This window comes from Podarcis gaigeae (assembly GCF_964106915.1).
Source record: "Podarcis gaigeae genome assembly, chromosome: 1".
Lineage (NCBI taxonomy): Eukaryota > Metazoa > Chordata > Lepidosauria > Squamata > Lacertidae > Podarcis > Podarcis gaigeae.
This window is the reverse complement of record NC_139678.1, coordinates 71923941-71951642: the sequence shown is the minus strand read 5'-3', so window position 1 is coordinate 71951642 and position 27702 is coordinate 71923941. Positions and strand designations below refer to the sequence as shown.

The window sequence follows — 27702 nt, the reverse complement described above, 5'->3', positions numbered from 1 at the left end:
TTTCCCACACACACATGAGAAGAACAGACTTGACAAATCAGGACCAGCATTGTGTGCGTTGGTTTGTAGCAGGGTAGCAACACCAGTGGTTGCTGCTGCCCTTGAGTTAGACTTTACTGTCAGGACCATTGTCCCTTCATGCAAAAATGATGTAAGAGATCTCTCATTTTCAACTATGCTGTTTTGTAGCCAAAGCAACCATATACAACATTTTATTTAAAGCAAAATAAATGGAAAAATAAGTTTTGTGCTTATGTAACTATTGTTCATATTTTTGCCATTCCTTCACCATCTTCCTGGTCTTCATTGCTTATTAGGAGAAAGCCCAAATGCAAAAAGATTTATGGAGAATAGAAGATGTTACGGCTGGCCTAAGTGCAAACAAATCCAACTATAAAGTCATCATAGAGTCTATAAAGAATCCAGGTAAGTAAAATGCACACATTTTAATGCATACATTAAAAGCTGTATCTCCTTATCTAGATCTAAGCTTGAATTAAATTTGGCAGCCACATTTTTTACATTGAGGAGTTGCCTCTGTTATTTTAGGACAATGATATCTGCATCACAGAGGAATCTCCTTGGTTCACTTCTAATCCTGCATAATGATTGTCCAACATTATGCATTCAAATTGGCTGCTTTTCATTCTTAACTTTTCTAACAAAAGCATATCCCATCTTGCACTGCTGGCAACTTTTCTCTCACCTTCTCATTAGCGTTACCATTCAGGGCCTGCTGAAATCTGTCAGGTTCATACATAGAAAAGTATGTCTTTTTATATTTCCAAAAGTAGCTCAATAAACATTAAGGTACTGTGTCTTAATATTATATTTAGGTTCATATTGTGCATGTGGATTCCTCAGTGTTTCTGACCTACATCTGTGTGCATTATGTCTTCCTCTTTGCAGAGAGAAAAACAGTGCCTTCGTTTTCAAAACCTCTAGTGCCTTCATTATCATCTACTCTCATGTCAGGGGACAGCAAACATTCTACTCAGCAAAGTTCACCATCTAGTCCTGTCAAGCCCTCTTTAGAAGTCAGACTTCTTCCGCAGCCTTATACGCAACCTAGAATGTTCTCGCCATCCCAGCAAATGAAAAAAGTTGAGCCTCCAGTTCAGTCACCTGTAAAATTAACGCCAAATGTTGTAAGTGTCATAACTACGGTATCATGTAATCAGTGGGCTAAAAGCAGTTCTTTTTTCTGGGAGAACACAGGAGTATGCATACCCCTAAACATTTTGTGAATCTTTGTACTTTTGTCCATTTACTGTATTTATTTTTCCCGATTTGAACTATAAAATGGTAATTCCCTTCAGTAAAAATGAGAGTACCTCTAAACATTTCTTTTAGGGGAAAAAAAAGGCACTGGCTAATAGTATCTGGGAATGGGTTTTCTTTGTGTATACAACATAGAGTAATGAAGCCTGATACCAGACAGCATATTATTCTGACTCTCTTTACTTCAGTTTTGCAATGCTCTGAATTGAGATGTAATGCTGTGACTTGTTGGCGCTGCTTAAGAAAGACAGGAAACAAGACTGAAGAAATACCCAAAACACATTCTTGAAGCTGTGTTCAGGCCATTTAGTTTGAATTCATGCACATTATTTTCTTGGATTTAAACAAAAGAAATGTCAGTTTTACCATTTTGTGCCTGTTGAAATGGCTGAACACCGCAGGCTAAGGGACATGTTTGCTTCTTAATATTGTGTCAGGAAGACGAAGCGCCACCAAGACCTCCTCTTCCACAGTTGTACAGCCCTGATGACCACCCACCAGCCGTCCCACCTCTTCCCAGGGAAGCCACTGTCATCAGGCACACCTCAGTGCGGGGCCTGAAACGCCAGTCAGATGAAAGGAAACGAGATCGTGAACTAGGGCAGTATGTCAACGGAGATTACAGGGTAAGCACGCAGGCCCTGGTTTTCCAAATGTAGTTGTATTGCTTTAAAAAGTATGTTTCCTCAAATATAAACATAATATGATGACTTCAGGGAGACAGTATATGACTCCAACAAAATTATGAAAATGTGTCCTATATTTTTGCAATCTGATTTAATCAAGTGTTCATCTGTACAGGTAGAACTCCGCTCATATGTGAGTGAACCTGAACTGGAAACAATAGGCAGTGATCTGAGCCAACCTTCTGCTGGTTTTCTAGGTACTGACAGTAGATACCAAACATTACCTAGCAGAGGTAAGTTAAAAGATTCACCAGTACATATTAAATATATATTCAAAGCTGTTTAGTTCCATTTGATACATGGGTGTGTTAGAACTCTACATGATTCTTGAAGGGACAGGGATAGAAGGATCCTGTCCAGTCCTATACTAAGTGCTTAAGCTTTCATTGTATCCCTTTCCCTGGCAGACTAACCCACCTAATTGAGACTGTGTTATCCCAGAAGCAGAGCTTTTAGTGACTCACACCAGAGATGAATGAACAATTCAGTTAAAAGAGTCTACATAGCTTGAGTCTGAAGCCACATCTATCCATCAGCAATAATGTTATCACTAATATTTACTTGTAGATTCTCTGGGAGCTAAATGCTCTAAATAGATCTTTTTAAAAAGAAAATTGGGTGTTTCATATTTGAGCTCTATAAAAACTGTTGTATGGATACTATCTAGACCCAGTGATTTGTTAGTTTTTAATTTGTCAGTACACTGCTGTGTCATCCATACACTGATAAATCCTTCAACTTAGCTGGCCCTTTGCTTAGCTGGCCCTTTGTATGGGACAGATAGCATTGCATTTCAGAGAAAGTTGCCTTGCCTTTCAGCCTCCTACCTAGCAACCTAAATTTAGCTTCCAGGACCTCATAGCTGCATTTCTTGTTCCATTTCAAACACCTCTTTCTTGAAATTTGCTGTTAGTTTTGAGCATATAGCCTGTTCACAAATCAGGACAGCCAGATCTTTTTACATGTAGTTAATAGGACATACCTGGATAGAAAGAAAAATATATATTAAAAAATAGATTTAGAAAGCACTGAGTACATTTCTTCCTAAATACAATTATGCTTTAAAAGCACCTTTTTCCTTTGTAAAGGATTATCTGGCTCAACTTCCAGACTGCATCAGTCATCAACAGCTTCATCATATGCAACATTTCGAAGAGATGGTTCCAAGGTAATTCTGCACATATCTTTATGGATACCAAATCTAATCAACAGAGTTGCTTGTTGCTTTAATATATAACAAGTTCAGCCACAATATAAGATAGGTGGGGTTATATAATTCTGTTCAGCTTAGGGTTTATAGTTATTGCAACTCCAGCTGTCAGAATTGTTAATTACCAATGCCTCTTGTGTAAAATTAGGTGCTTGCAGCATAGGGACATATTTACTTTCGAGAAAGAGGTCACAATGTATGGGAAACTGACAGCTTTTTTGTTTCCATTGAAAGAAGAAAAGGATTGGTCACTGTCTTTAGCCTTTTATAGTGACATACTCTAAACAGAATTGTTCTAGAGTATGTGCATTACAGTTTGGAAATAAAAAGGGAAATCCAGTACAGTGTATGGTCTAGCAGGTGCATCTACTATTATAATAAAGGGGAGGCAATTTTTGCTGATGCTTCCATCCTCTCCCCTTTTAAAAAAAATAGCAGACACCTCTGATGGATCAGAAGCCATTCTGTATGTAGAACAGGAGCTTTGGATTTCATCCCTAGGATACAGCTTTAAAAGTATTAAATATCACACGCTGTTGTTAACAGGATAGACCGAAGAGTGCCTTGGAACGTTTATACTCCGGAGATCACCAAAGAGGCAAGATGAGTGCCGAGGAACAACTAGAAAGAATGAAACGACATCAAAAGGCATTAGTTCGTGAACGCAAGAGAACTCTTGGTCAAGGAGAAAGACAGTCTGTCTCGTCACGATCATTCGTCCGGCCTGTTTCTGCAGACATAGGCTCAGTATGTTAGACATGCCTTAAGAGGACTAGACTAAAAATATGATCTGTAGCTTCTCTAGTAAGCACTTTTATTTGAAAGTGCATTACACTTGTATTATTTAATTATCAGTTTCTGAAGTGCAAATAACAGAATATGGCTTTTAACTCTAAATAGTCACAGCTTAATGTAGCAGGTGCAGAAGTAACTTGGCATAAGAAAAGTCTAGCAATGAAAGAATTTTGTGGAAATGGATTCATATATGGATAATGGGTTGGTCTTGGCTTACCCCCCCCCCCCCCCATTGCAGGGGTAGGGAATCTGTGGATCTCTAGATATTGTTGAACTCCCAGCCAGCATGGTCAGTGGTTAGGAATTATGGTATTCCAGCAACATTTGGAGTGCTACAGCTTTCCCACCTCATCCTATTGGCTTAAGATATGCTATGAAAACAATAAGTTTGCATTTTTTTCTGATTGAACCATAAAAGAATGAGCTCTGTAGATGTAGGTAGTACATTAAAGAAACTATATTGCAAGTTTAGTAGACCATAGTAGCTATGGTTCTGTCAAATAAAGATTTTTTTAAAGAAAGCATAGGATTTGACAAATTTTATATATTAACTATAAAGTGTAGAAGCTAATTTAACAGATGTTTATACAGCTGCTAATGTCCATTTATAAATTATTATTCAGATTCCTAGAATAGTCTAGCAAGTATCTGCATTCAGTTAGCAAAAATTAAGTTATTTCAGTGGTTAAATGTTGGATTAAATATAAACATAGGGTGATTCATTTTGGGTGGTTAACCACAGCATTTCTTACTGGTTCAGTCATTTGTATTTTACATAACAAATCTTACGTAATTTTACAAAGAAGTATATCCCATTATAATTAGTAAGATTTACTTCCACTGAATGGGCATGATCTAAGAGTGATGTGCACAGTACAGAATTTCATGCAGAGCAAAGTTCCATTTGCCATTTCTACAACAGCAGTTATCATTGCCAAAGAATGAGGCTCTTAAAAATGAATAGTTTGTCTCTTTAGTTATGGTAGCTATCTGGGACAGAAACAGCGAGCAAAGCCTTTTTTACGGCATGTGCTGGTTTTGCTTATGTGTGCACTGCATTTTGGGATTGCAACCATCCTGCTTAGGATCCGGGTGCCAGGCTGCTGCCTTAAACATGTTTACATGGAAATAATCTCCACTAAACTAAATGGGATTTACTTTCAGTATTTGGCCTCAGTCCAATGCACAGTTAAAAGTACAGAGCGCCTGTTGAAATTTTGTGTTTTTAGTATTCGTTGTGCATTTTCTAAGCATTGCTCAGAATACTTCTTTCTCTGGAATGTGTCCGTTGTGAATGTTGATGTAAAAAAAAAAAGCAGAAAAGAACCATTTTTAAATGAAAGTAATACACCACCCAATGTAGATTTTAAATATAAATTTATAGTTGTGGGACATACAAAAACTTGCTGAAGTGTCACTTCTGAAAATAATGTTAGGTTGTGGCCAATGTGTTGAGGATTATGATAAATTTCAGATGGGTAACTATACTAGTCTGTTGCAGCAAAACAGATTTATTGTAGCTTGATCTGTGGCCCAGATGCATGAAGTGGTAGTCTAAGAACCAAATTATTTTATCTGTTAAATAAGTAAATGCACTTAATATGTCTGATTTGAGTTTTTTGAACTGCAGCTGCTTGGGTGGGAGCGATCAAGACCATGGCACAGCGGAGTGGAGAGGTCTAACCCCAAACGATGATTTGTCCCAGTAGGGCAGCTGCATAGACAGTAATGGCAACTTCCCTCCTGGGACACAGCAATTTTGGAAAGTGTGCCAGAGTCCCAGCATGCCAAAGTCCTCATTCTAATGACACACACATACAGTGACTGCTATTTAATAACAAAAGTCAGAGAAGTTAAGTGCATTCATAAATTTAGAATACTGGCACGTCAAGCCACGTTCTGGCTTGTTACTGGCTGCATCTTATAGTTAGCAAGGATAGATAAACCCAGTTTCAGAAAGTCCAGGTTCAGTTGGCATGCTAAGCCTAACCTTGGCTTAGCTCAGTGCCTGGGAGAAAAATGGTCAGGGAGTAGCAAAGCAACTGCAAGTTCCTGTCTGGGAACCCATGTGCTCAAGCAGTCCAATACTTTGGCCTACCATGATGTGCAAATCAGACCATTATGTAGTTTGGCTCTTAGAAGTTAGGTATAACTATAACAGTGCTTTTTTGGGGGGGGTGCTCAAAGGTACACAGTACTGATACCTCCCCCCCCCCAATGTTAAAAGTGTGGCACTCACTGTAATAACTTCATGGTGAGTACTGGCACCCCGTTTAATGCGGGGAACGGTCATTCTATTATTTTTTTTAAAGGCACTGGGTATATAGATCTTGATTGCAGCCGAGGAAGGAGGATCAAAGTGAGTCCAAAAGGTCAAACAATGCAAGAGATAATGAATTACAGTGTTATGCATAGCACAAATGAAAAGAAGATTCAATGAATATAAGATCCAATCAGTGTTGATGTGACCCTCCCCTGATTAGCAGCCACTGGAACTGTTACTTTCCATAGCAAGCTAGCCATTTCCATTATTTCTGGAGTGTCACATTTGCTAATGAATTCACATACAGTGGCTTTATATTGGAGTGTCACTTTGAAATCTTTTTCTTGGATTTCAAGTCCTAGAAGGTTAAAATGCTCTTCCACTGCTTTTTATGACTATTTTAAATGTCTGATTTCTCTCCATATATCCTTGAGCATAGAGACCAACCTGATTAATTTTTTAATGGCATTTAGATGTGAGTGAACAAGCTTTTGATGTCAGACTGACATCGTTTGGTCTAACACAATGTTGCTCTCAGCTAATACTTCTATAATTCATTGTTAAGAATTTTCCGTAAAGTTATAGTATCTTTTCCTGCTTCCTGATCTTATTTGCAGACAGACACATCCCCAATCTTAAGCAATAATTGGTCGCCTAAAAGTGTGTAACAAACCCCGGTGTCAACTCTGGATGGTATCCTACAAAGGGCTTCCAGAGGAACTTCTCCTCTCCCTGCCTACACCCTTCCTAAATGGTTGGGGGAATCTCCAGAACAGTTCTGGGGGCCAGACAGAGAAGAGGGAAGGAAAGTTCCATTGCACAGCCAAAAGCCCTTCTGCTAGCAGAAGCACTTTTTTGAATTCCGCCCTGCTTCCATATTTGATTAGATGTTGCATTCATTTTGATTGGGTTCTGTATTAATTTATAATAATTTAATAATTTATTATTTATACCCTGCCCATCTGGCTGTGTTTCCCCAGCCACTCTAGACAGCTCCCAACTGAATATTGAAAACACAATACAACATTAAACATGAAAAAAAGTCCCTAAACAGGGCTGCCTTCAGATATATTCTGTATTCACTTGTGCTCTGCATAATACTGTAACACTGCTACAGGTGTAGTCTTTGGCCCCACTTTGTAAAAAAACCCAATATCTTAATTTTTCTCAATGTATTTAAGGTGGGCACTGGCCTATGAAAGCTTACATCGCAATGAATTTGTTATTTTTTAAGGTGTCATGGGAATTTGTTGCTTAGGATAATGATTTCATTATAACACTGAGAGATTTACACAATCACGGTAACATTAATTCTTTGCATTGCCTTCTCCTCTTGGTACACTAGAACTATGTAATGCTCATCACCTGCCTAATTCATTGCACAAGGTCTCTTGCTTCTAGAGTTGCCACTCACATCATACATAATGGCTTTCATGTTTGTTTTTAAATTTTCTAATTATTTAAAACAATTTCTAACTAGACCACTCAGTTTCTGCCAGGCTTAATTGCATTTTAGTAGCTTTTTGTTAAATTCCTACTGAGTTTTTCATTTTTGTTGTGGGCTTTGCCCTTTAACCCTTTTTGTTCCCATTTTAAATAGTTGCTTAGTAGCACTAATTTGCAATTCATTTATGATTCATTACTTTACTAAATACACATTTGGACTCTTAAAGGGACCTGGTGCATTCAGATTTATATATTTGCAGTCACACTTTAATTGAGTAACAGTATATATCTTTTAGGAAAGGAAAAGCCCTGCCATATTCATGTTTTAAGTAGCAGGTTTTAAATCTTTTTAAAAAATGTATAGCTATTGCACACATACTTATTTCAAATGCAAACATTTCATAACTTTTTAACAAGTTAAACAAATAACTTTACATATTTGCATGCCATATTGGTCTGTGTTCTTGCTTTAAAATATACAAATGGCACAGTAGGGCCAAGAAGAAAATGTTTCATAGAGATATCTTTCTTGTATGCCCAAACTGCTCCAGTGCACAAAAAGTAACATTTGATAGCACAATTTACAGCAGGACACTAATTTAGCAGCCAAATGGTGAACAATGGAATATGTAATTATTGTGCACAGTTTATAACATTGCATACATTGTATGTGTAAATCTACTTTTAATACAATGCACTGATATTTTTTTAAAAGATCACTTTTTAAATGTAGTATGACATTAAAAATGTTGAGCAGAATATATGGATTTGTCATTTAATTTTGATGTAAAAGACTCCGTATCAACACCAATAAACATACTTCCTAATACTGAATTCACGTTTTTCTTCAAGTATAAAATTAATTCAGAATTAATATTGTGTTTCTATTATACATATTCTGGCAATCAGGCCTGGTTTGAATATTGAGATGTCTGGTTATGGTGCATTTTAATGGTGAAGAAGATTGTCCTTTCTCCTCTTCAACAGTTTTAAAGGCTCCAATTTTTGCTTGAGAAGCAGCTGCCTTTAAATTAAGCAATATTTATCCTATTCCTAATACAAATACTTGATATGTTCTGAGTGAAAATCAAGAGCTTGTGCATGAATGATCACCCCACCCCAATGAACTCCCCCCAAACCCACTATGGACTATAGATCCAGAGTGTCTCCTTGGTGAACTGAAGGGCTTCTGTTCATGAAAGGGATTTAAGATCTAGCAGGTGCTTTCACTGAAGTAAGGGTGGGAGCCATTTTTGTTGATTCCCCTTTCCCTGGGCAACTTTCCACACTGTTCCAGAAGCAACCAGGGGCAAGTAGGGATCAGCAAAAACTACTCTCCTCACTTCTTCCAGCAGTCACTGGAACTCTTGACTCGGCATGTGGTTGGATCCCATGTCTTACAAAGTGTCTTACAAAGCAGCAAATATGCTGCTGTGACATCCTTTCTTTGTTGAAGTTAAGTCTTTGAGGGGAGATTAATTCCATAAGCACACTGGGAGAAAACTGAAATGTTCCTTTGTGAGTTGAGGTAATGGGTGAGAACATAAACGATCCAATTAGGCTTGTGAGCCAGAGGGCTGCTTGGTTTCTGCAAAGACTAAGGGAGGGTTAATTTTATTTTTCCTCTAAACAGCAGGGCCAATTGTATTATCATTAGCTGCATTATCAAAACCTATCTGCTACATAGCAACGGTTTGAGTAATGCAGGTCCAAAGGTCCACAGCCCCAGTAGATGTGTGGATCTCTGGATTGTAGCCAATGGATCAAAATTACATATTAATTGGAGAGGAAAATACAGTTATCATATTTTCACATTTGCATTCCCCCAAAGTAGGTACTCCATTCAAGCATTTCGTTTTGTAATAGTAAAAACTTGGTTGTTTTGTTGGGAGTTGTATGAGTAGAGTATGCTAGCTCTAGGGCAGTTTAATGAGGTGCACTAAACTTTTCTTATATGAAACATATTACGTATTTTAGAGGTACTTAAAACATTTTCAGGTGTCCAGTTAAACCAGGGTGGTCCAACTGAAGGTCCAACTGGCAGCTCTCAGCAACATTTGACTCCCTCCTGACCGCCACTGCCTTCCCAAAGCCAGGTAAGTGAGGCACTGGGCTTTGGGAAGGAGGTGTGAGGATTCTGCAGGGTCCTACAGTCCACCTTCCCATACCTAGTTTGCACATTCCCAGCTTTGAGGAGGAGGTGGGAGGGTCAAAGACCCAGCCAGAGCCTCACACCTCCTTTCCAAGGCCCAGGGCCTTGGTTAGCTGGCTTTAGGAAGGCAGTGTGAGGGCTGGTGGGGGGACATCTAATTTTGACCTTGGCAAGGCAATGTGTGACCTCCAGATTCTGTGTTGAGGTAGTCTTGTGACCCACTTGGTGTGAATAGTTGGGCTTCCCTGCGATAAATCATAGGATTATTTTCATTGCAACTTAGAAGAACATGCATTCAGTGCTTTTGAAGACTGTAAATTGATCAGAATACATAGTGTTCAATTTTTTGTCGTTGTAAGAGGTACTCCAAAGGGATTTTGAACGAATATGGAGTGTTCGTAAGAATTAAGGGATCTAATATATAAACATGGTTTCTTATAGTGGATAGTTTTCAAAACAGTGGAATTTATGGAGCACATCTGTAAAGCAAACACATTACCAGAAAGTTGTGCCTTGAAAACATTGTTTTGGCTTATCCTTTGTGCAGGTTGTTTAACAGAGTAACAACGTGTATTTTCCCCTAGATGGTGAACCTACATGGGGTACTCACTCTCTTAAGCCAGCAATTAGCTATATCATCTCTCAAGACAGGACCAATTTTTTAAAAATGATAATAATAGGCAATACCATCGGAAACAAAACCATACTTTTTGATCCTAAACACTTGTACATGGAAATAGGCTCTATTGTATGAACTAGCTGAGGTCAGATTTTTCCATCTGATCATAGCCTCTTATTAATTCCAAAGAATACTTCCTTTTCCCTTGTATTTTTGGTGCATTTAGTTCTTTGTCCTGCTTTCCCCATGTAACCCCCTATCTGTGCCACTTGAATGTGGCTCTTGACTGGTAAAGTCAGATTTAACCCTGGTCTATTGGCAGCTTTTTTTGCTAAGATTTTATTGCCATCTGCTGGCTGAACAGGATGAGTACCTCATCAAGGACAGCCATCAAGCAAGCATCCAGAAGCAAATGTTATGGTAAGTCCTAGCTTCCCCTTGTATCAATCCATAATCTGAGGTAATGGGAGTGAACATTTTAAATGGTGTTTTAGTTGGAATGGTCAAACTTCTAATTGTTTCTTATCTGTTAATAGTGGAAGCGGGAACAAGAATTTGACTTGCAGCTACTGGAAAGAGCTGTGCACCCAGAACACAAAGAGGAAAATAACTGGCTAAGAGTTGAACCTGTGTTGGTGACAGAAGCAGACCTGGAACCTCAAGACTATAATTTGGATATTAGCAGAGAGGTAAGGCTAGTTGTCTGTTTTTGCATTGCTACATATAGTATAAAGCGGGATAGAAGAAGAAGAAGAAGAGTTTGGATTTGATATCCCGCCTTTCACTCCCCTTCAGGAGTCTCAAAGCGGCTAACATTCTCCTTTCCCTTCCTCCCCCACAACAAACACTCTGTGAGGTGAGTGGGGCTGAGAGACTTCAGAGAAGTGTGACTCGCCCAAGGTCACCCAGCAGCTGCATGTGGAGGAGCGGAGACGCGAACCTGGTTCCCCAGGATTACGAGACTACCGCTCTTAACCACTGCACCACACTGGCTCTCAACCAGAAAGGCAGCTTTAAGTGATGAAGTCTACAATGTAGAAATGTGTTATGTTTTTAGAAAAAGGGAGATACAGTGGTACCTCAGGTTACAGACGTTTCAGGTTACAGACTCTGCTAACCCAGAAATAGTAACTCGGGTTAAGAACTTTGCTTCAGGATAAGAACAGAAATTGTGTCGCTGTGGCAATGGGAGGCTCCATTAGCTAAAGTTGTACTTCAGGTTAAGAACATTTCAGGTTAAGAACAGACCTCCAGAACGAATTAAGTTCTTAACCCGAGGTACCACTGTAATGGTCTGCTGCGCACATCACATTCAACCATATTTAAAATACTGTGGTTTAATGTGAACGAGCAGCATGCTGGCACACACTGCTGAAATCATGGGTGCTTCGCTTTCCTCCGTGCTGCCAGGGAACAAGCCGTCATCTGGTTTGTGTCATCTGAACCTGTTTCCACAAGCCACAAGCAGAAGCCAAGTTGCTTGGTGTGCCACTCCTCTAGGGTTGCCATATTTCAAAAAGTGAAAATCCAGACACAAAAGTTGTGTCTGGACTAAAAACCTTTTTTTTTTTTTTTTAGTTTTGCCCTATGGACATTCAAGCAATTTCCGCCCAGACGGCCGAATCTTGGCAATGGCCAGGAAATTCTACACACCTCACCTGTTTGTGGGGAAGCAAACTACTATGAGTCTAGGTTCAGATAACACAAGACATACTATGGCTTGTTTTCTGTCAGCACAGCAGGAGTGGGGAAAGAGTGAAGCACCTGCAGTTTCAGCAGCACGCACCAGTATGCTACTTATTCACATTAGACCAGGCTTCCTCAACCTCGGCCCTCCAGGTGTTTTTGGCCTACAACTCCCATGATCCCTAGCTAGCAGGACTAGTGGTCAGGGATGATGGGAATTGTAGTCTCAAAACATCTGGAGGGCCGAGGATGAGGAAGCCTGCATTAGACCATATTTAATGAACTAATGTGATGTGCGAACCAGGCCAACGAAGGTCATGCATCCCATAAACAGATTGAATTAACATTACAAAATTATTGAATCACTCGTCTTAAAATAAAGTCAAATAGAATTCTTATGCTTTCTCATTACCTATCAACCACGATGTCTATGAAATGGTGATCTATGAGAAAATGGTATCAGAGATTAAGATTCCATTGTGTTCTCCCCAAAAGGTAACACATAATCCCCATGGCTATTGGAAAAGCAAGAGGGTATTAATGTTTTTTATGCATATATTTGAAAAGCTGTAGAGCCATCTGGTGGCCCAAATGAAGTATATTATGCTGTCACTGAAATATGAAGGAACAGGGAGGAAAATCTACTGAATGCAAGATCAGTTTAAAAGCAATAAAATCATTAAATGACTTTAAGAATTCTGTTATTTTTATTTTCTTATATATGTATAGCTTTATTTTCTGTGTGATTTACAGCTTTGAAAATACATGATGCTGTGTGTTTGTGTGTGTTTTTCAGGGTCACACACAAGCACACAAACATATACACACACTGCAAATTACACAGGGCATGTAAATCCAGCATAAATGTAGCAACAAAAATAAAAAATGAACATAAAAACACTAGGGAGAATAGAATGTGGTGCAAGAAATTAAAATCAATAAAAAATATTGTTTTAAATTAAAATTCTTGGGAAAGTAAAAAGTTTTTCAACAAAAGACTATAATACAGGCTTTCTTCCCTCATCGCACCTACCTCATTTCATTAGATGCAGAAGGATTTCCAATTATGAACGCAAGAACAGGATTAGGTGCATATGGGAGAAATTCCATCATATTTAATTCCGTTTTTCTAACATACAGCTAAACTTTGTTGTCGTTTGTGTTAGCAATTCAACATTAGAATTACTGTTTTTATCAAAACATTGTTTTCAGAAAAAAATTGGCCCACAAGTATATTATGTTACGATTTTCATAAGGAAGTGTTAAAAAACAGTTTTGTTTCAGTTGAATGTAATATTCTATATGAGCTACATTAATCACTTATGATTCTCTCTCCCTGCCACCACCAGTTGTCAAAACCTGAAAAGGTTGCAATTCCAGAGCGATACGTTGAGCTGGAACCTGAAGAACCCCTTACTCCAGAAGAATTAGCAGCAAGGCACCGTAACGCAGAAAAAATAAAGAATATTCTTACAAAGTCAAGGTCAGATTCTTATAAACATATTACTCCCATTCATTTTTAACATTAGAAATGGGGGGGGGGGGGGGGCTACTGCTGCAGTCTTGGTAGAGTTATATGCATTTGATCATAGTACAGAAACTTACAGAAATATATTAATACTACAATTAATACTAATTGTACTTTTTGCATTGAATCAGTTGCGGTATGTGAGGTGGGGAGTAGTGCTGCTTGCCAGGCAGAGCTAGAGTGTGGGATACCAGGTTGGCAGCAAGTTCAGATGCCCTCTCCCCACTGCTGCTACCAAGATGGTGCTATCCTGCCCTCCCCACCACTCCAGTTCTGGCAGGCAGCACCACCACCACAGTTGGAACAGCAATGCAGCAACACCACCCACAGCACTACTGCATATAATGAATATGGTGAATCATCATCATCATCATCATCATTTTATTTATGCTGAGCCTTTCCATAGTTAAAGCAATGCTCAAGGCGGCTTACAGCATGACAAGATTTACATAATTACCAACATAACAAAAGTCATAAGCAATAAATAAAACACATCAAAAAGTATTCAACCAAATGGGAAACAATTTCCACATAAATCATAAAATCTAACACTAAGAATGCAGGATTAATATCAATCACAATTTAAAATGGCATAGATAAAAAATAAAAGCAATTTTGAAAACAAAAATGGAGCCCTTTCTGCCCAGCAGCAGCAGCAGCAGTCCTTTATGGAGCCTGTCAGGCCCGCCCCTGGAGGAGAGAAGGTGGAGAAAAGCAGGGCAGGGATTTATTATTCTTTATTATCTTTTCCTCTCTGTATACTCTTATTTACAGGCTGAACACACAGCCCAGCCCAGCCCTGCTTTCACTGACACAAGAAATGGCAAGTGCTGCTGCAGCTTAAATCAGCGTGTTCTGCCCTTGCTAGTGAGCAAAGACATGTGGCTCAGCTGCTTGCTTTCCCACCACTGAACGTAGCATAGCATAGCCTCTTCTGCCACATGGAGGTACAGAAGCATCAAGACCTGTTGGAACCCTGGGAGCGGAGGCTAAAACTGTGTCCAGCGCCACTACAGGGGAGGATTTCCATTGCCTCAGATATGATGGGATCACTGGTTCAGAATAGCAGCTCCTAGGATCAAGCCATTAAAACTCATATAACACGTTTAAGTAGTCAGGTTCTCAGCTTTATTTATTTACAAATATATATAATACATTCAGTTCACTATCTTGCCCAGATTACCACGGCAGCCTCTTCTCCAAGTTGACAAGAGATCATATTAAAGAAGGAATTTATGTCAGCCCACATAGAGCTTAGACAAGAAGGCAATTGGTAGAAGCTGACTTAGGTATTTAGGTGAATTGAGCCAACAGTTTGATGGCATAATTCAGCAGAATAAAAGATTAGACTGCTGTTGCTAAAGAGGAAGATTAAAGTCTCAACAGAATGAACATCCTAGACAGGATACGTCCGAGGCTGAGATCTCCTACCTGAGTGATATAGGAGGCTAGTGTTCATGGTCTTGAATTTCCTAGGAACAATGCCACTAACCTCAAGTAGGCTGATTCTATAATAGAGCCTTGCCTTGCTTTGACAATAAGAACAAGGCCATTCTCCTTTTCTATTTTTCTACAATCAAGCAGTATACCAAAATGTCTGCGTACATGTGTAGCATATGCCTTAAAGTTAATGCGGTGTTTTTGTATTTTGCCCTAGTATGCACAACCTCCAGCCTTCAGCTCAGGACAAACACAACTCTGCTAATTTAGATTCACAGTTGCAAGAGCAAGAACGCATCATTACCATATCATACGCACTGGCTTCTGAAGCCTCTCAGCGGAGCAAGGAGGTGGCAGGTATTGCTCAGTTATTTATAAAGCAATGGCTTTGACAATATGTTCTTTTAATCCTATGGCTGCAAACTTCTAAGGTTTTGTGTTCCTTCTGGACTGCAGTACATACCAGGAACAACAGCAAGGCCATATCTACCCTTTGGGGTATACCCAGGCAAGTGCTCTTTGAATGCACTCCAGTGTAGTTGTGAGACACTGGATTTACACCATGGACTCACCTGCACAACATAAATGGGTTGCTATCAGTGTTGAGCACAGTGTTACCTTGAAGCAATCAGAAGCAATGTCATGAGTGGGGGGGGTGCAATTACACACCATATAGATATATATTTACTGGGAATCGCTCTACCATGGTTCCATATCTTCTAAAGCAGTAGCATGACATTGTTGTCTTAATATACGAAATTTTTCCTACTCTGATTTAGAACTGAAATGGCAAATACTGTATCAAGTTGTTAGGGACACTATTTTTTTAAACAGCCTGGAAACTTATTGCAAAAAGCTGCATAGAAGTTTGACGACTGGAAATTAAATTGCATTATTCAGCATGATGTCAAAGCAGCCCCTGTGTGTACAGCTGTGCTGGCAGGTTCTCTCTGTACTTGCCTGCACAATACGGCTTCGAAATGGATCAGACTGTGCTGAATGATTCGTTACTCAAGGGGTAAAATTCCATCTTTGTTTCCCATTCCCTGCAAGCCTATGTTTAACTGTTATATCTTGCACTCCATCTTCTCATCTGTTTCTCTGCCCATATATGTAGAATGTTCAAGTAGAAAAGGCATAAAAATGAAGTAGTGAATCTGGACTAACTTGTAGTACCATTCAAAGATTTAAAATTGGTGAATGCATTTGATTTTTCAAATTATTATTGATATTTTAGTGGTTTTAATTTCCATAGAACCTAGTATAGTAAAACCAAAAACTTTAATATTTGCACAATGTACGTTAGACAAACAGCATGAGCCAGAAACAGCAGATGAAGATGTTATCGCTAATTACGTTTTCCTTGTAGCTCAGTGCTTCAGTACATTACTAATATAGCACATTCTTCTCAGTTTGTCTAGCAGGGCCTGCAGCCTTCCCAGGTGGCTTTATGTTTTATTTACTGATTTCAGTTTCTATCCCATACTCAGGAAAAGTAACAATTTTGAATCACAACACCATAAAATCACCAAAATATAATATCCAGTTTTATTTGGTAATTCCTGTATGACTGATGAGTTGTTTTTTTGTTTTGTTTGTTTTTAAAAAACCTTGCATGATTGCAAAGTCCTACTGCCTGCTTTACATTAGCCATGAAAAGTCGAGGCACAAAACAGTAATTCTGTAGATATTCAGGTTGAGACTTTGATGCATCACTAGGGCAGGGGTTGCAAAACTGCAGGCTGCACCCAACCCACAAATCTTCTTCTGGTGCCACCCCCTCTCTCCCCATGCCAAATTGAGCACATCTTCCTTCACTTACCATGCAGAAGCACTGCTGCCTCATTTGACCTAGTGTCACTGCAAGGTTATAGAGCTCAGAAAACAGCTCCTCCCTACTCCAGTGCCAAGAGAGGAAAGGTTCCTCCCTCTCTAGCACAGCGCTGGGGTGGAGAGAAAAAAACATTTTTAAGGGGGGGGCAGTACTGAGCAATATTTCTGCAGGTCAGGGAGTGGAGTTCCCCATCCTCTTTTTGTGCAGGCAGAAAGCTTAAACAAGCAAGTTGGAAGAATTTTCAGTCATTTTTAACATTGCAGGAACTGGCTTTTTTGTTGCAGAATTTGGCATACCTAGGCACAGAATTTATTTACTTCTCTGTGACCTTTCCCCTCTGCAGGGAAGTGGAACCGATTCGGATGGTCCGCCCCCACCACTTAATGAATCTAAATGGTTTCCAGAGAGTAATAGGGGGTGTTTTATCCCATGCTCATGGCCTTTCAGCTGATTCCCTGGTGGCCCACTGGAATGCGGAGTTAACCAGGGCTAATGACTGTCTGGCTCTGAAGCGCCCTCTCCAATTGCATGGAGCCCGGACAGCCCTGTGGTTTTCCCTGGAGCTGAGGGCAATGAAACAGTCGCTGAGACGGCTAGAGTGCCAGTGGCAGAAAACTCATTCTGAGTCAGACCAAACATGGGTTACACACCAAATCAGAATGCAGCAGCTGGACTGGTGACTGGGAGTGGCCACTGGGACCATATAACACCAGTCCTAAAGGATCTTCACTGGCTCCCAGTACGTTTCTGAGCACAATTCAAAGTGTTGGTGCTGACCTTTAAAGCCCTAAATGGCCTCGGCCCAGTATACCTGAAGGAGCATCTCCACCCCCCATCGTTCAGCCTGGACACTGAGGCCCTCCTCCGAGGATCTTCTGCTTGTTCCCTCACTGTGAGATGCAAAGCTACAGGGAACCAGGCAGAGGGCCTTCTCAGGAGTGGCACTCTCCCTGTGGAATGCCCACCCTTCAGATGTCAAAGATATAAAGAATTACACAACATTTAGAAGACAGCTGAAGGCAGCCTTGTATCGAGAAGTTTTTTATGCTTGGTTTTTTTGTTTTTAGATATGCTGAAAGTCGCTCAGAGTGGTGGGGAAACCCAACCAAATGGGCGGAGTCTAAACAATAAAATTATTATTAATTATTATTATTATTATTATTATTATTATTATTATTATTAGTACAGTACTAAAAAGACCTAGCTGCACTGGCTGCTGACCCTGCTGTCTTGTATTCCAGCCCACGTGTCTGTTGTGTGTGAGTGTAAAATCACGGTGCCTAATTCCTTTGTATGATCCCTTCTAGCTCCGCAATTGACCTATCCATCTAAAGCACCCTCACCTTCTGTACCTCAGCCACCCCCCTTAAGCAATGGATTTCACTACACATTTGTCTAAGCATCTTGAAAGTAAGAACTAACTGCTCTTGGCTGCTTATTTTGTCATTAATTGTATGTTTTAACATTGTTGGTAGCTAGCTTGATCTTTAAGTGTAAACGTAACCCTAATTAATGCATGCAAACTTTAGTGATCTAAAAGATTCCTGCCACCTGCTATTAAAAATTACCTTATGAAATATATATGAGCTCATAGAAATGTTCAGTAATTGCTGTGAGTTTGGGATTTTGATTGCCTCATAACTATGATGTAAAATTTAAAGAGAAATGTTTAGATGTGGCGTTTCATCAGCAACCTACTAAAGATTACACCTTTAAAAAGGTATCTAATGCAGCACATGTGCTAAATGGCACAAATAAGCCCTTCCTGTATTAAATGGAAAATTAGAACCATTTGAAACATACTACTGGTGGGACGCAGGTGGCGCTGTGGTCTAAACCACAGAGCCTAGGGCTTGCCGATCCAGAAGGTTGGCGGTTCGAATCCCCGTGATGGGTTGAGCTCCTGTTGCGTGGTCCCAGCTCCTGCCAACCTAGCAGTTCGAAAGCACGTCAAAGTGCAAGTAGATAAATAGGTACCGCTCCGTTGGGAAGGTAAACGGTGTTTCCGTGCGCTGCTCTGGTTCGCCAGAAGCAGCTTAGTCATGCTGGCCACATGCTGTACACCAACTCCTTTGGCCAGTAAAGCGAGATAAGCGCCACAACCCCAGAGTCGTCCGCCACTGGACCTAACGGTCAGGGGTCCCTTTACCTTTACCAGTGGGCTGGGTCTAGGAAAAAGCCTCCATCAAATGACAAAGTAACGGAATAGCTGGGGGGGAATAGTTCTATGTTCAATTATTTCTGTCATTTTCCTAACCCGTTGATTCCATAATTTTCCATATGAGAAATCTTTGCCATGAATTGAGGGATCTATTTTTGCCACAATTATAGCCATTGTAATTATTCTACAAAAGGAAATTTCATTTCCCTCTGTATTCCCATTTCTTTACCATGGTGCAGTTTGGCATATAACTCCTCTTTAATTCCACCTACAATTTCACAATTTATAATTTTAAGGATTCCTTCTTATCAGTACAGAAAGTATAAGATTTCAAAAGAACTTTGTGTTATGAGCACTATTTATAATTTTGAAGCTCTTTACTGTTAAATCTTAGGAAATCATCTGAAGAAAATATTAACAAGGGCCCCGAAGTCACTGTTTACACTGTCACAGATCACTGTCACAGACTTAAACTTCTCAATTTCTTCTTTTAAAACGCTTTGTCAAAATGAGATAGACCTTACTTTTAGGAGGGCAATCATAACTGACCTATTTGTCCAGGCCTGAGGAAGGTATTTTTCATTGTTGAGGATGTTTAAATGCTTTTGTGATTAATATATTGTTTTATGACATTGGTTGCTCTGTGCTCCCATTTGGGAGGGAGGGGAGGATATTAAAAAGAACAAATAAATCACTGTGACATTATTCAGGAATTCCTCAAGCTGCCATGGGAATGAGATGGGCATTTCCCCCCCTTTAGTATACTCTTAATCCTGATCACCAAAACCCACCATATTTAATCAAAATGGTTTTAAAGCTTCTTCACATAATATAGACATATCTTAATGAGTGAAAGTACCCAAAACAAGCCTTCAGCTTCACTGATAATATCCTCTTTCCTTGGTCAAAGACTAAGAAACTTCAATTTAGAGGTGAAGCATAACAATTAGTTTGAACAGGGAAAGTATTGATTGCAGTCTCCATTGCCTACATAGTATCAAGGTATATTGTAAGCAGTATGTTATCTGGCTACATTTACAAACTTTCTGAAGCACCTAGTGTTCATGAAACATCCATTAGCATGCCGTTAAAAGATATTGATGGATTCATCCTTTTGTGGATGTGTGTGCTAAACCTGTTGGAATAATATCTAACTTCATTGTTTCTCTTCAAACTAGCCAAAGCAGTAAATGAACGCTGATCCCTGATACAAACCCGTAACCACCACCTGAAGAAGAGAGCAGCGAGGAGGAGGACTTCCCTACATTAGCTTTCTCTCCTGTTTATTTTTTATTTGAACACACATTACAAATAATAACTGCACAGAAAAAGTTTTGTACAAAAGGAACAATTGTTTATATAAACAGCACTTTTAATATACTATATTATATACTGACATTGTATATTGGCATTGGTTACAACCCTGCACAATCAACTGCATTCAATTCCTGTTGATGTTAATAGGTCCTAATGCTTTAAAGTGCCAGATTGTGAGCCAATGTATTTTTAGAAACTATATATATATATATATGATTTGTGGTTGGTTGGGTTTTTTAAAGGGCTGCATTCATTTAAAAGTTTGGATGCATGCAATAAAGGTAGGTGGGTGTTTTTAGCTTCTTTTTTAAAAAAGGAAGATTTTCGGAAGCACATAGCATTTAGGTAGGAATAATGAAATCATTTCCTATTTTTTCAGGGTTTCTAATACATTTGTTACTACTGTTTATCAGTCAGATAAAATTTTACTGAAATATTCAAAATTTCAATGGTTCTGGAATCCCGTGCAAACAGCAAAAGGCAGGTACAAAACATTGCTAATAGTTGTATGTCACTGTCCTTTTATTATGTAGCTTAGTCCAAGCAAACATTGTCCAGTTACTATTTCAAATATATATTTTTCTCTTTAACTTAGGGTGTGGGCACTGAAATATTTTGAATGTGATCTGGTTTCTATCCCACTGCGGATGAAGCATCTGTGAACTACAGAGGATTATCATAGAGGTCAATAGAGCCTCTACTTCCCTCCTTAAGAGCAAACGCATGACTGGCCATTAAGTGGAATGTGAGATCTGGAGCACCTTTCACTCTTTTTGCCTAAACATGAGTTACTCATGCTCTGAGCTTGAGTAACTTGTGTCATGCAGAGAGGGAGAGCAGGAGGTATGCACAAAACCTCCAATTTCCTATAATAGCTTGTGCAAAGACAAGAAGAGGGAGTGAAGAGAAATTGGTCTTTTGAGCCCTTTTCTGCACATGGGTGCTGCACCTGAGATGGGACTGGATCACCCATGGAAACTGAAATATGTAAAGTGAGCAATGCAAATATTTATAGAATGTATAATTTTACATCTATATTCTTTTTTAATTAACGTTTTCAACAACAAAAAAGCAAAAAATGATTTGCTATCAGTTGTTGTAAACTTTGTATAGAAATTCAGCTGGTGCCCTCAGTTTTGCTAAAACTTTCAAGTATATTTTCTTGAGTCTTGGACAAAAGGCTGGCACAAATGGAGAGAGAGTTCATGAGATGCTGGTGGTTTTTTACTTGAAAATGTGTGTGTGTGTGTGTGTGTGTGTGTGTGTGTGTACTCAACAGTGTGTGCTTTGCAGCAGCCAATGCGCTGTTCATACTGAATTCAAAATGAATTCACACATAATTCAGTGCATTGTCATATCTACTGCGGCATTCTGCTATAGTGCACTCCTTTTATACAGAAGATACGCAAGAATGATATCAACTCATTTGAAGTATTTTGTAACAGTGGTGTAAGCCATTAGAACTGCAAGTAGGAGGCCGAGACAGGCTGCCTTTTATTCCCCAGGAGCGGACCTGGGGGAATCCGATGTTTCCACAGGCCCACCCACAGGGAGGTGTCCACCTCACAGGCCTGCCATTGATTGGCTGAATTTGGGCAGGCCTGAAACCAAGGTCCAGCCAGTGAGACTAGGCCTGGCTGCCTCGCCAGCTGGGAAGCCCCCAACAAACAGGGCTTCCTCCAGAGTGTGGTGTGGCACATCAAGACCCAGCCACAACACCGCCACACCCAAAGGGTGAGCAGACTTGTGTTACTGCTGGTCTATATATTAGACTTGCTTCATGGACTTTGCTGCAAACCACCTATTCATTTTGAGGACAGCCTACATTCCATCCCCCACCTACCACTAGGAATACCCGGCAGCAGTGAAGACTCATGAAGATCTTCAAGCAGTGTTAGATATGCACATTGTAAGCTGTTTTAGACCTGCAGGTGCAGAACACTTGCAGTGTAGAGGCTGTCTGAGTGGCCATGCTGTGGGGAGTGTAGTATATAGATTGGCAGCTACTTGTTGCAGTCCTTTGCCATGATGCAGAAGTCCTTTCCAGTCTCTTTTCTGAGAAAATTCTATGTGAACAATGGAGAACTTTGCCTTCTCGTAGATGAAAAAGGGGAAAACCCAATGCTCATGAGGTTCCATAGTCAGTTACAGGCTTTCTTAGCATTAGCAATTATTAATGAGTTTTACAGTACATGTGGGGTGTGCTATAGGCATTAAATGTGTGCAGAATTTGTTTAGGATGTCACTGCCCTGTTAGCCTCCCAGATAAGAGATGTAGACTAACTGGAGATAATGGGTTGTAGCCAGTGAAGTTGCCTTGTTTGTGGAAGGACCTCCACTGGTGCAGTGCACTTCCCTTCCTTTTCCTCTCCCTGTTTCAGAGGGTTGGGGGAGTGTCCAGAAAAGATGGGGAGACATGCAGGAGAAGGAAATGGAGGGGAAGTTCTGTTGCACTAGCAGAAGTCATTGTGCGAACAGGACTTACTTTGTTTTTGTACAGCAGTTCCCTGCACTGCATGGCAAACTAATGAGATGATGCTGCCCTTCAGTAAAGTCCTCCTGGGGAACATGCGGGTCTTTTGGTATGGTCAGATCATCTCTCTGGATTCTGGCCCACTCAATTTATTGGGATGGAATGGTCAAAATAAATGTGACAAATTCAAATGTTCAGGAAGTGGTGGGTAGGGTTAAGGCTGGATTAATTTGTTAATACTTTGAGAGAAAGAGATGCAGAAGCTAGTCTGAGGAAGAGGTTAGATATGATGACGCTAAAAGCAGGTCTGTGTTAAAGAACAATTTTCTTTTGCAACTTTGTATTTGTCGGCCTGTGTATTCAACCTGTATGCTTGTGGGAAAATGACAGGGTAGATCATTTTTCCTATTCATAAATTCTCTCTCTGTAAGATAAAGCCACGTGTGTAGTGGCTTTAACCTTTTTTCTCAAACTCATTCTTGTTATCTGTATCTCTTGAAGTGGTAACAAATCCATTCTAATACAATTCCTGTTTTCCACTTCCTTTTGTTAAGGGCAGTTCAGAGATGGATTTAGGTGTGTCTACTTCAGCAGTTGCCATTTAGCTTGAAGAAAAGTTTCACAAAAAGAAAAGTCCTCCCCCCCCCCCCCCGCCATTAGTAAGATATTGGGAAGTTATTTAAAAGTGTTGGATCTAGACTTCGCTTCTCCTGTTGAAGATAGAGATGCTGGAGACAAATTTTGGCAATTCCCTCTGCAGCCCCCAGTGCCCCCTCACACTGTTCTGGAGGGCTGGGAGACCTGCAGGAGGTAGGAAAAATTGGAAAATGTCACCTGCCTCTTTCTGCTACTGGGATCCATCGGATAGATCAAGGCCTTCCATATTCAGAAGCCTTTCCATCTGTGGAAGGTAAAAGTCTAGATCCAATCCTCAGTCTCCACCTAACTTATTGCTCTTATCAAAAAAAGTAACTGTGATGGTGTTTAAAATTATCAAATAAAAAAATCTTACTCTATTTTGACTATGCTTGGAAGCTATTATTGAGAAATGTATTTAGAAAATGCAGTCTATTTTTTACTAACTGAATACTGCCTGTGTCAAGTCTGTAACATTTTGCCAAAATGAAATTATTTTATTTTTGCCTTTATTAAAATGTAGAAATAAATATTTTGCCAGAAAACATTAATTTAAATAAAATGTAACAGTTTGGGGAAAATGTAAATGTACATATTAAACTATTAACATAACACTGGAACTGCCTTTGGATGTTCAGATATGGCTCATCTGATTTGGGCTTGGTTTGGCTTGACTTTTAGTTACTGGTGTTGCAAGCAGTGATTGAAGTCCACAGTAAACTCAGTGAGAGGTTTTCCTGAACAGTAGGATTTGAATCCATCCCTAATACTGTATGTTCACTGTTCATATACAATGCTGTAATGCTTGGTGAGTGTCTCTAACTCCTGGCTCATTCTTTATCATGTCATAGAGATTGCACTGCTGGAAGAGATAGGATATGCTATAATTTACACTGAGCTTTCAGGAGTTTCAGAGTGGCTTTTGGGTTGGTTGCAGATACAACTGAATGTATCACTGATTATATTTGTTCAAGTATAATCCTATACTGTCAGGCTGTTGTTTCTCTGTTCTTGGTCACTGTGGCGCTAAATAAATTGCCCTGAACCCTGGCATACCCAGAGGTAAGTCATGATAGTGCACACAGTCCCAAGGGCAATGCTAGATAGGCAGACAGTCCAAATGGTCAAATACAAGTCCAAGTCCAATGCAAAGAGCAAGTTCCAAAGTCAAACCATCAGGCCAGGTTCCCGCCTTTGCAGAAGATCCAGGGTTGGAACACCTGGGGTTCAGTCCCAGAATCACAGTCCAAAAGCTGCCAAGCTCTGGCCCATCAGCAGAGAGAGCTGAGCAGACACAGAGGCTTTTTACCTTGCTTCCCTTTTATCCTTCTCAATCTTGATTGCTGCATCTGTGTTTGCTCCAGCTGAGCAGCTGGGCCTCTCCACTTAACAAGGCATGTGATCCTCACCTGTGCTGAGCCTAATGCAGCTGAGGGACCACAAACCTCCTCCCAGACCTAACGAACCTCATAGTCCTCACCTGGCCCACTAGTGTCCTGGGCTGGGTTCCCTTGCCTGCCTGAGTCTCCTAGAGGGCACCTTCCTCTGGCTTCCATGAACTGTCAGCTGCCCCTTCGATGTCCTCCAATGTCCTGTGAGTACCTCCTAAGTCCCCAACCCCACCTTCCTTATCTTCCTCTTGTCCCAGTTTGTGTCAGTCGTGGCTACACGCCTCATCCGTACCCTCCTCCCCTTCCTCAGTGTCCTGCCAGTTCGTGGCATAAATACTTCGTATGCATCCACAATAATTGTTTTTGAATTATTGTGTTAATTTTCTGGATCATGTGAAACTTAGCACTGTGGCATTCTGTTCCAGTCTTCCCTCACTTTTCTTGTACTTATCAGTAACACGCACTTGTGCATGTGAATACGGTAATTGCTAGAGTCATACCAGGCATAGTTTTAGAATATAAACCTGCAAATGTGTTATCTGATGCTTAACAGAGTAATCTTATCCTCAAATGTAAGGGTGAGTTCAGTGGGGCTTGTTGCCATGTGAATAAGGTTGCAGTCCAAGACTGCATCACAGCAAAGTACTTTATTGTGTCTAAAACCCATCAAATTTGCTTTAAATAGCCTTACTTCAGCCTAAACATTCTTTTCTAAGTTGCAAATGTATTTTCTCATCTGCCATCTTTTTGACACTTGATTTAATGTGAATTTTAAATAGTTAGAATAACGTGCATATTGTGTATACAGAAACTTGTCAGTCTTCATTTGTAATTGTGGCAATGTGTTACACAGACACTCTTGTCCTGTAATAGGCATAAGGCATTAACCAAAGAAATGTCTGGCAAGGCAACCGGTTGGAATTTTAAATACGTCAGTAGCAAGGGACCCACATCCAAGTTGCACAATGTCTTGCTTCACACTGTGGATAATTCTGACTTTGATCAAACTCAGAACTGTTGAATGCCACAATATGAATGAGAAGACCGCTTTATTTGAGAACTAGGTATGCATGTAAATGTTGTGACCATTAAAAATCCAGAGGTGGTGAGGGAAGCTCAGAGTTAAGCTTCTTAGAAAATATTCTGTTTTATAGTGCCATCAGGTGAAACTTAAATTAAACTGGACAATCCAGCCATGGGAATTCTGTGCCATGACACTGCAAGCTATTGTAGCCACCTCACAATCCAAAGAGCAACAGCAGGATACATTCCCTGGGCTAATGAGCCGAATATATCTTAATGCTTCCCCAAAAGTGGTCAAAGTTATCGATGGATATTACCTCAGTGGAACTTCCTTACCTTCTCTTCTAACGATTCCGCTCCAGATCTGCTCTTGAGCGTTGGGGGGAAAACACAGAACAAATTTAGGGTGTGTGTGAGAAGAGGAATTTTTGTTGAATACCTGGTGATAGATTTATTTTTTAAGCCCCATTGCTTTCAATGAGTGTTAGGCACCAATCCAAAGACCTGCCCAGCCGGAGTAGGGCTTAATGTAGAAGTGTAATCACTGCATCTACAGCCCAACCACTCGCAGTAGCCTGGGTGGAAATTGGGGAGGGTATGAAAAAGTGCCTCTTTGCTATTCTGCCTCCTAGCTTGGTACAGACTCCGATTGGCCCTACTCTCTGTCTTTCACCTGGCATAGGTCATGGCCCAGGCAGCTTCTCCATTGAAACCAAGTACAACGGTCATCCAGATGGTCAGTCTCATCCAATATATTCTTTAGTGCCTTACCCAAAAGAGTCTGCAGTTATTACAATACTTGGGGTCCAAAGATGCTTTTCTAGAGCTGACTGAAATTCTCCATCAATCGAGTCATAGCTACCTATCCCCTTTTCCAATGGCCATCTTTTACTGTTAGGAAAAGCTTGATTTGGCCCAACGCCAACTCAAAGGACCTATAGAGTTCAGAAGCACACAGCAAATTCTGGAAGTATTTTCCTGTTTCCCATCCACTCACAATTTCACCCGCTTGCGAGATTGGAGAAAAGTTGTTTAGAGTTTGCAGAAACTTTCTGGCGCTTGCTCACTCCCCTCAGAATTTTCTGTCTGTCGTTGCTTTTCTTAAATACAGTGGTGCCTCACAAGACGAAAATAATCCGTTCTGCGATTCTCTTCGTCTAGCGTTTTTTTCGTCTTGCGAAGCAAGCTCATTGACAGCTTAGCGGATTAGCGCTACCGCTGTCAAGCGGCTTCCAGCGATCAGCTGTTAAGCGGCTTATCAGCAGAATAGCTGATAAGCGGCTTAGCGGCTTAAGAAAAGGGCGAAAAAAGCGAAAAAAACCCGCGGGGGGATGCAAGATTTTTTTCGTCTTGCGAAGCAACCCCATAGGGAAATTCGTTTTGCGAAGCGCCTCCAAAACGGAAAACCCTTTCGTCTAGCGGGTTTTTCGTCTTGCGAGGCGTTCGTCTTGCGGGGCACCACTGTATACTTTGTGAGTTATGGGACCGCCAGTTACTACCATTAGTGTCTCTTATTTACACGTAGTCCAGGTTCAGACTAATGTGTACTGCTACTTAATGGTTCTTGTTTCTACCTATTAGCAACAATATGCTACTGGAACTATGGACAGTAACACTTATGGCTTTGATCATTGTTAACTATGGTAAATGAGTTCCCGGTTCTCTCTAGCATGCGTGCCAGTCCCAGGAAAACAATATTAATATTACAAGTTTCAAAATAAACAGCAAATGTCTTGACAGCTAGTAAGTTAGCTTCACCCA

At 40.2% G+C, this 27702-nt stretch overlaps 1 protein-coding gene and 1 long non-coding RNA gene across 33 annotated transcripts in view; one reads left to right on the top strand and one right to left on the bottom strand.

Annotated features, from left to right (window-relative positions):
- The window catches only part of PLEKHA7 (pleckstrin homology domain containing A7), a 150528-nt gene extending 126385 nt beyond the window's left edge, over window positions 1–24143 (top strand). For 13 of the 32 annotated variants that reach the window (XM_083701808.1, XM_083701826.1, XM_083701829.1 and 10 more), the window contains 11 exons: window positions 318–426; window positions 910–1148; window positions 1719–1907; window positions 2083–2200; window positions 3056–3135; window positions 3724–3924; window positions 10989–11141; window positions 13488–13621; window positions 15324–15463; window positions 18248–18350; window positions 20280–24143. In XM_083701808.1, the coding sequence (XP_083557934.1) occupies window positions 318–426; window positions 910–1148; window positions 1719–1907; window positions 2083–2200; window positions 3056–3135; window positions 3724–3924; window positions 10989–11141; window positions 13488–13621; window positions 15324–15463; window positions 18248–18339 (1455 nt within the window). In that variant the 3' untranslated portion in view covers window positions 18340–18350; window positions 20280–24143. Of the gene's footprint in view, window positions 1–317; window positions 427–909; window positions 1149–1718; window positions 1908–2082; window positions 2201–3055; window positions 3136–3723; window positions 8516–10988; window positions 11142–13487; window positions 13622–15323; window positions 15464–18247; window positions 18351–20279 lie in introns of those variants that run through there. The other 19 variants (XM_083701813.1, XM_083701809.1, XM_083701827.1 and 16 more) reach the window with 10 other exon arrangements.
- Window positions 9719–10872, bottom strand: LOC310834266. The gene is made up of 2 exons (XR_014559126.1): window positions 9986–10872; window positions 9719–9794 (listed from the first exon to the last, which is right to left on the bottom strand). It is a non-coding gene; the product is annotated as an uncharacterized lncRNA (long non-coding RNA).
- Window positions 24144–27702: the final 3559 nt, after the last annotated feature.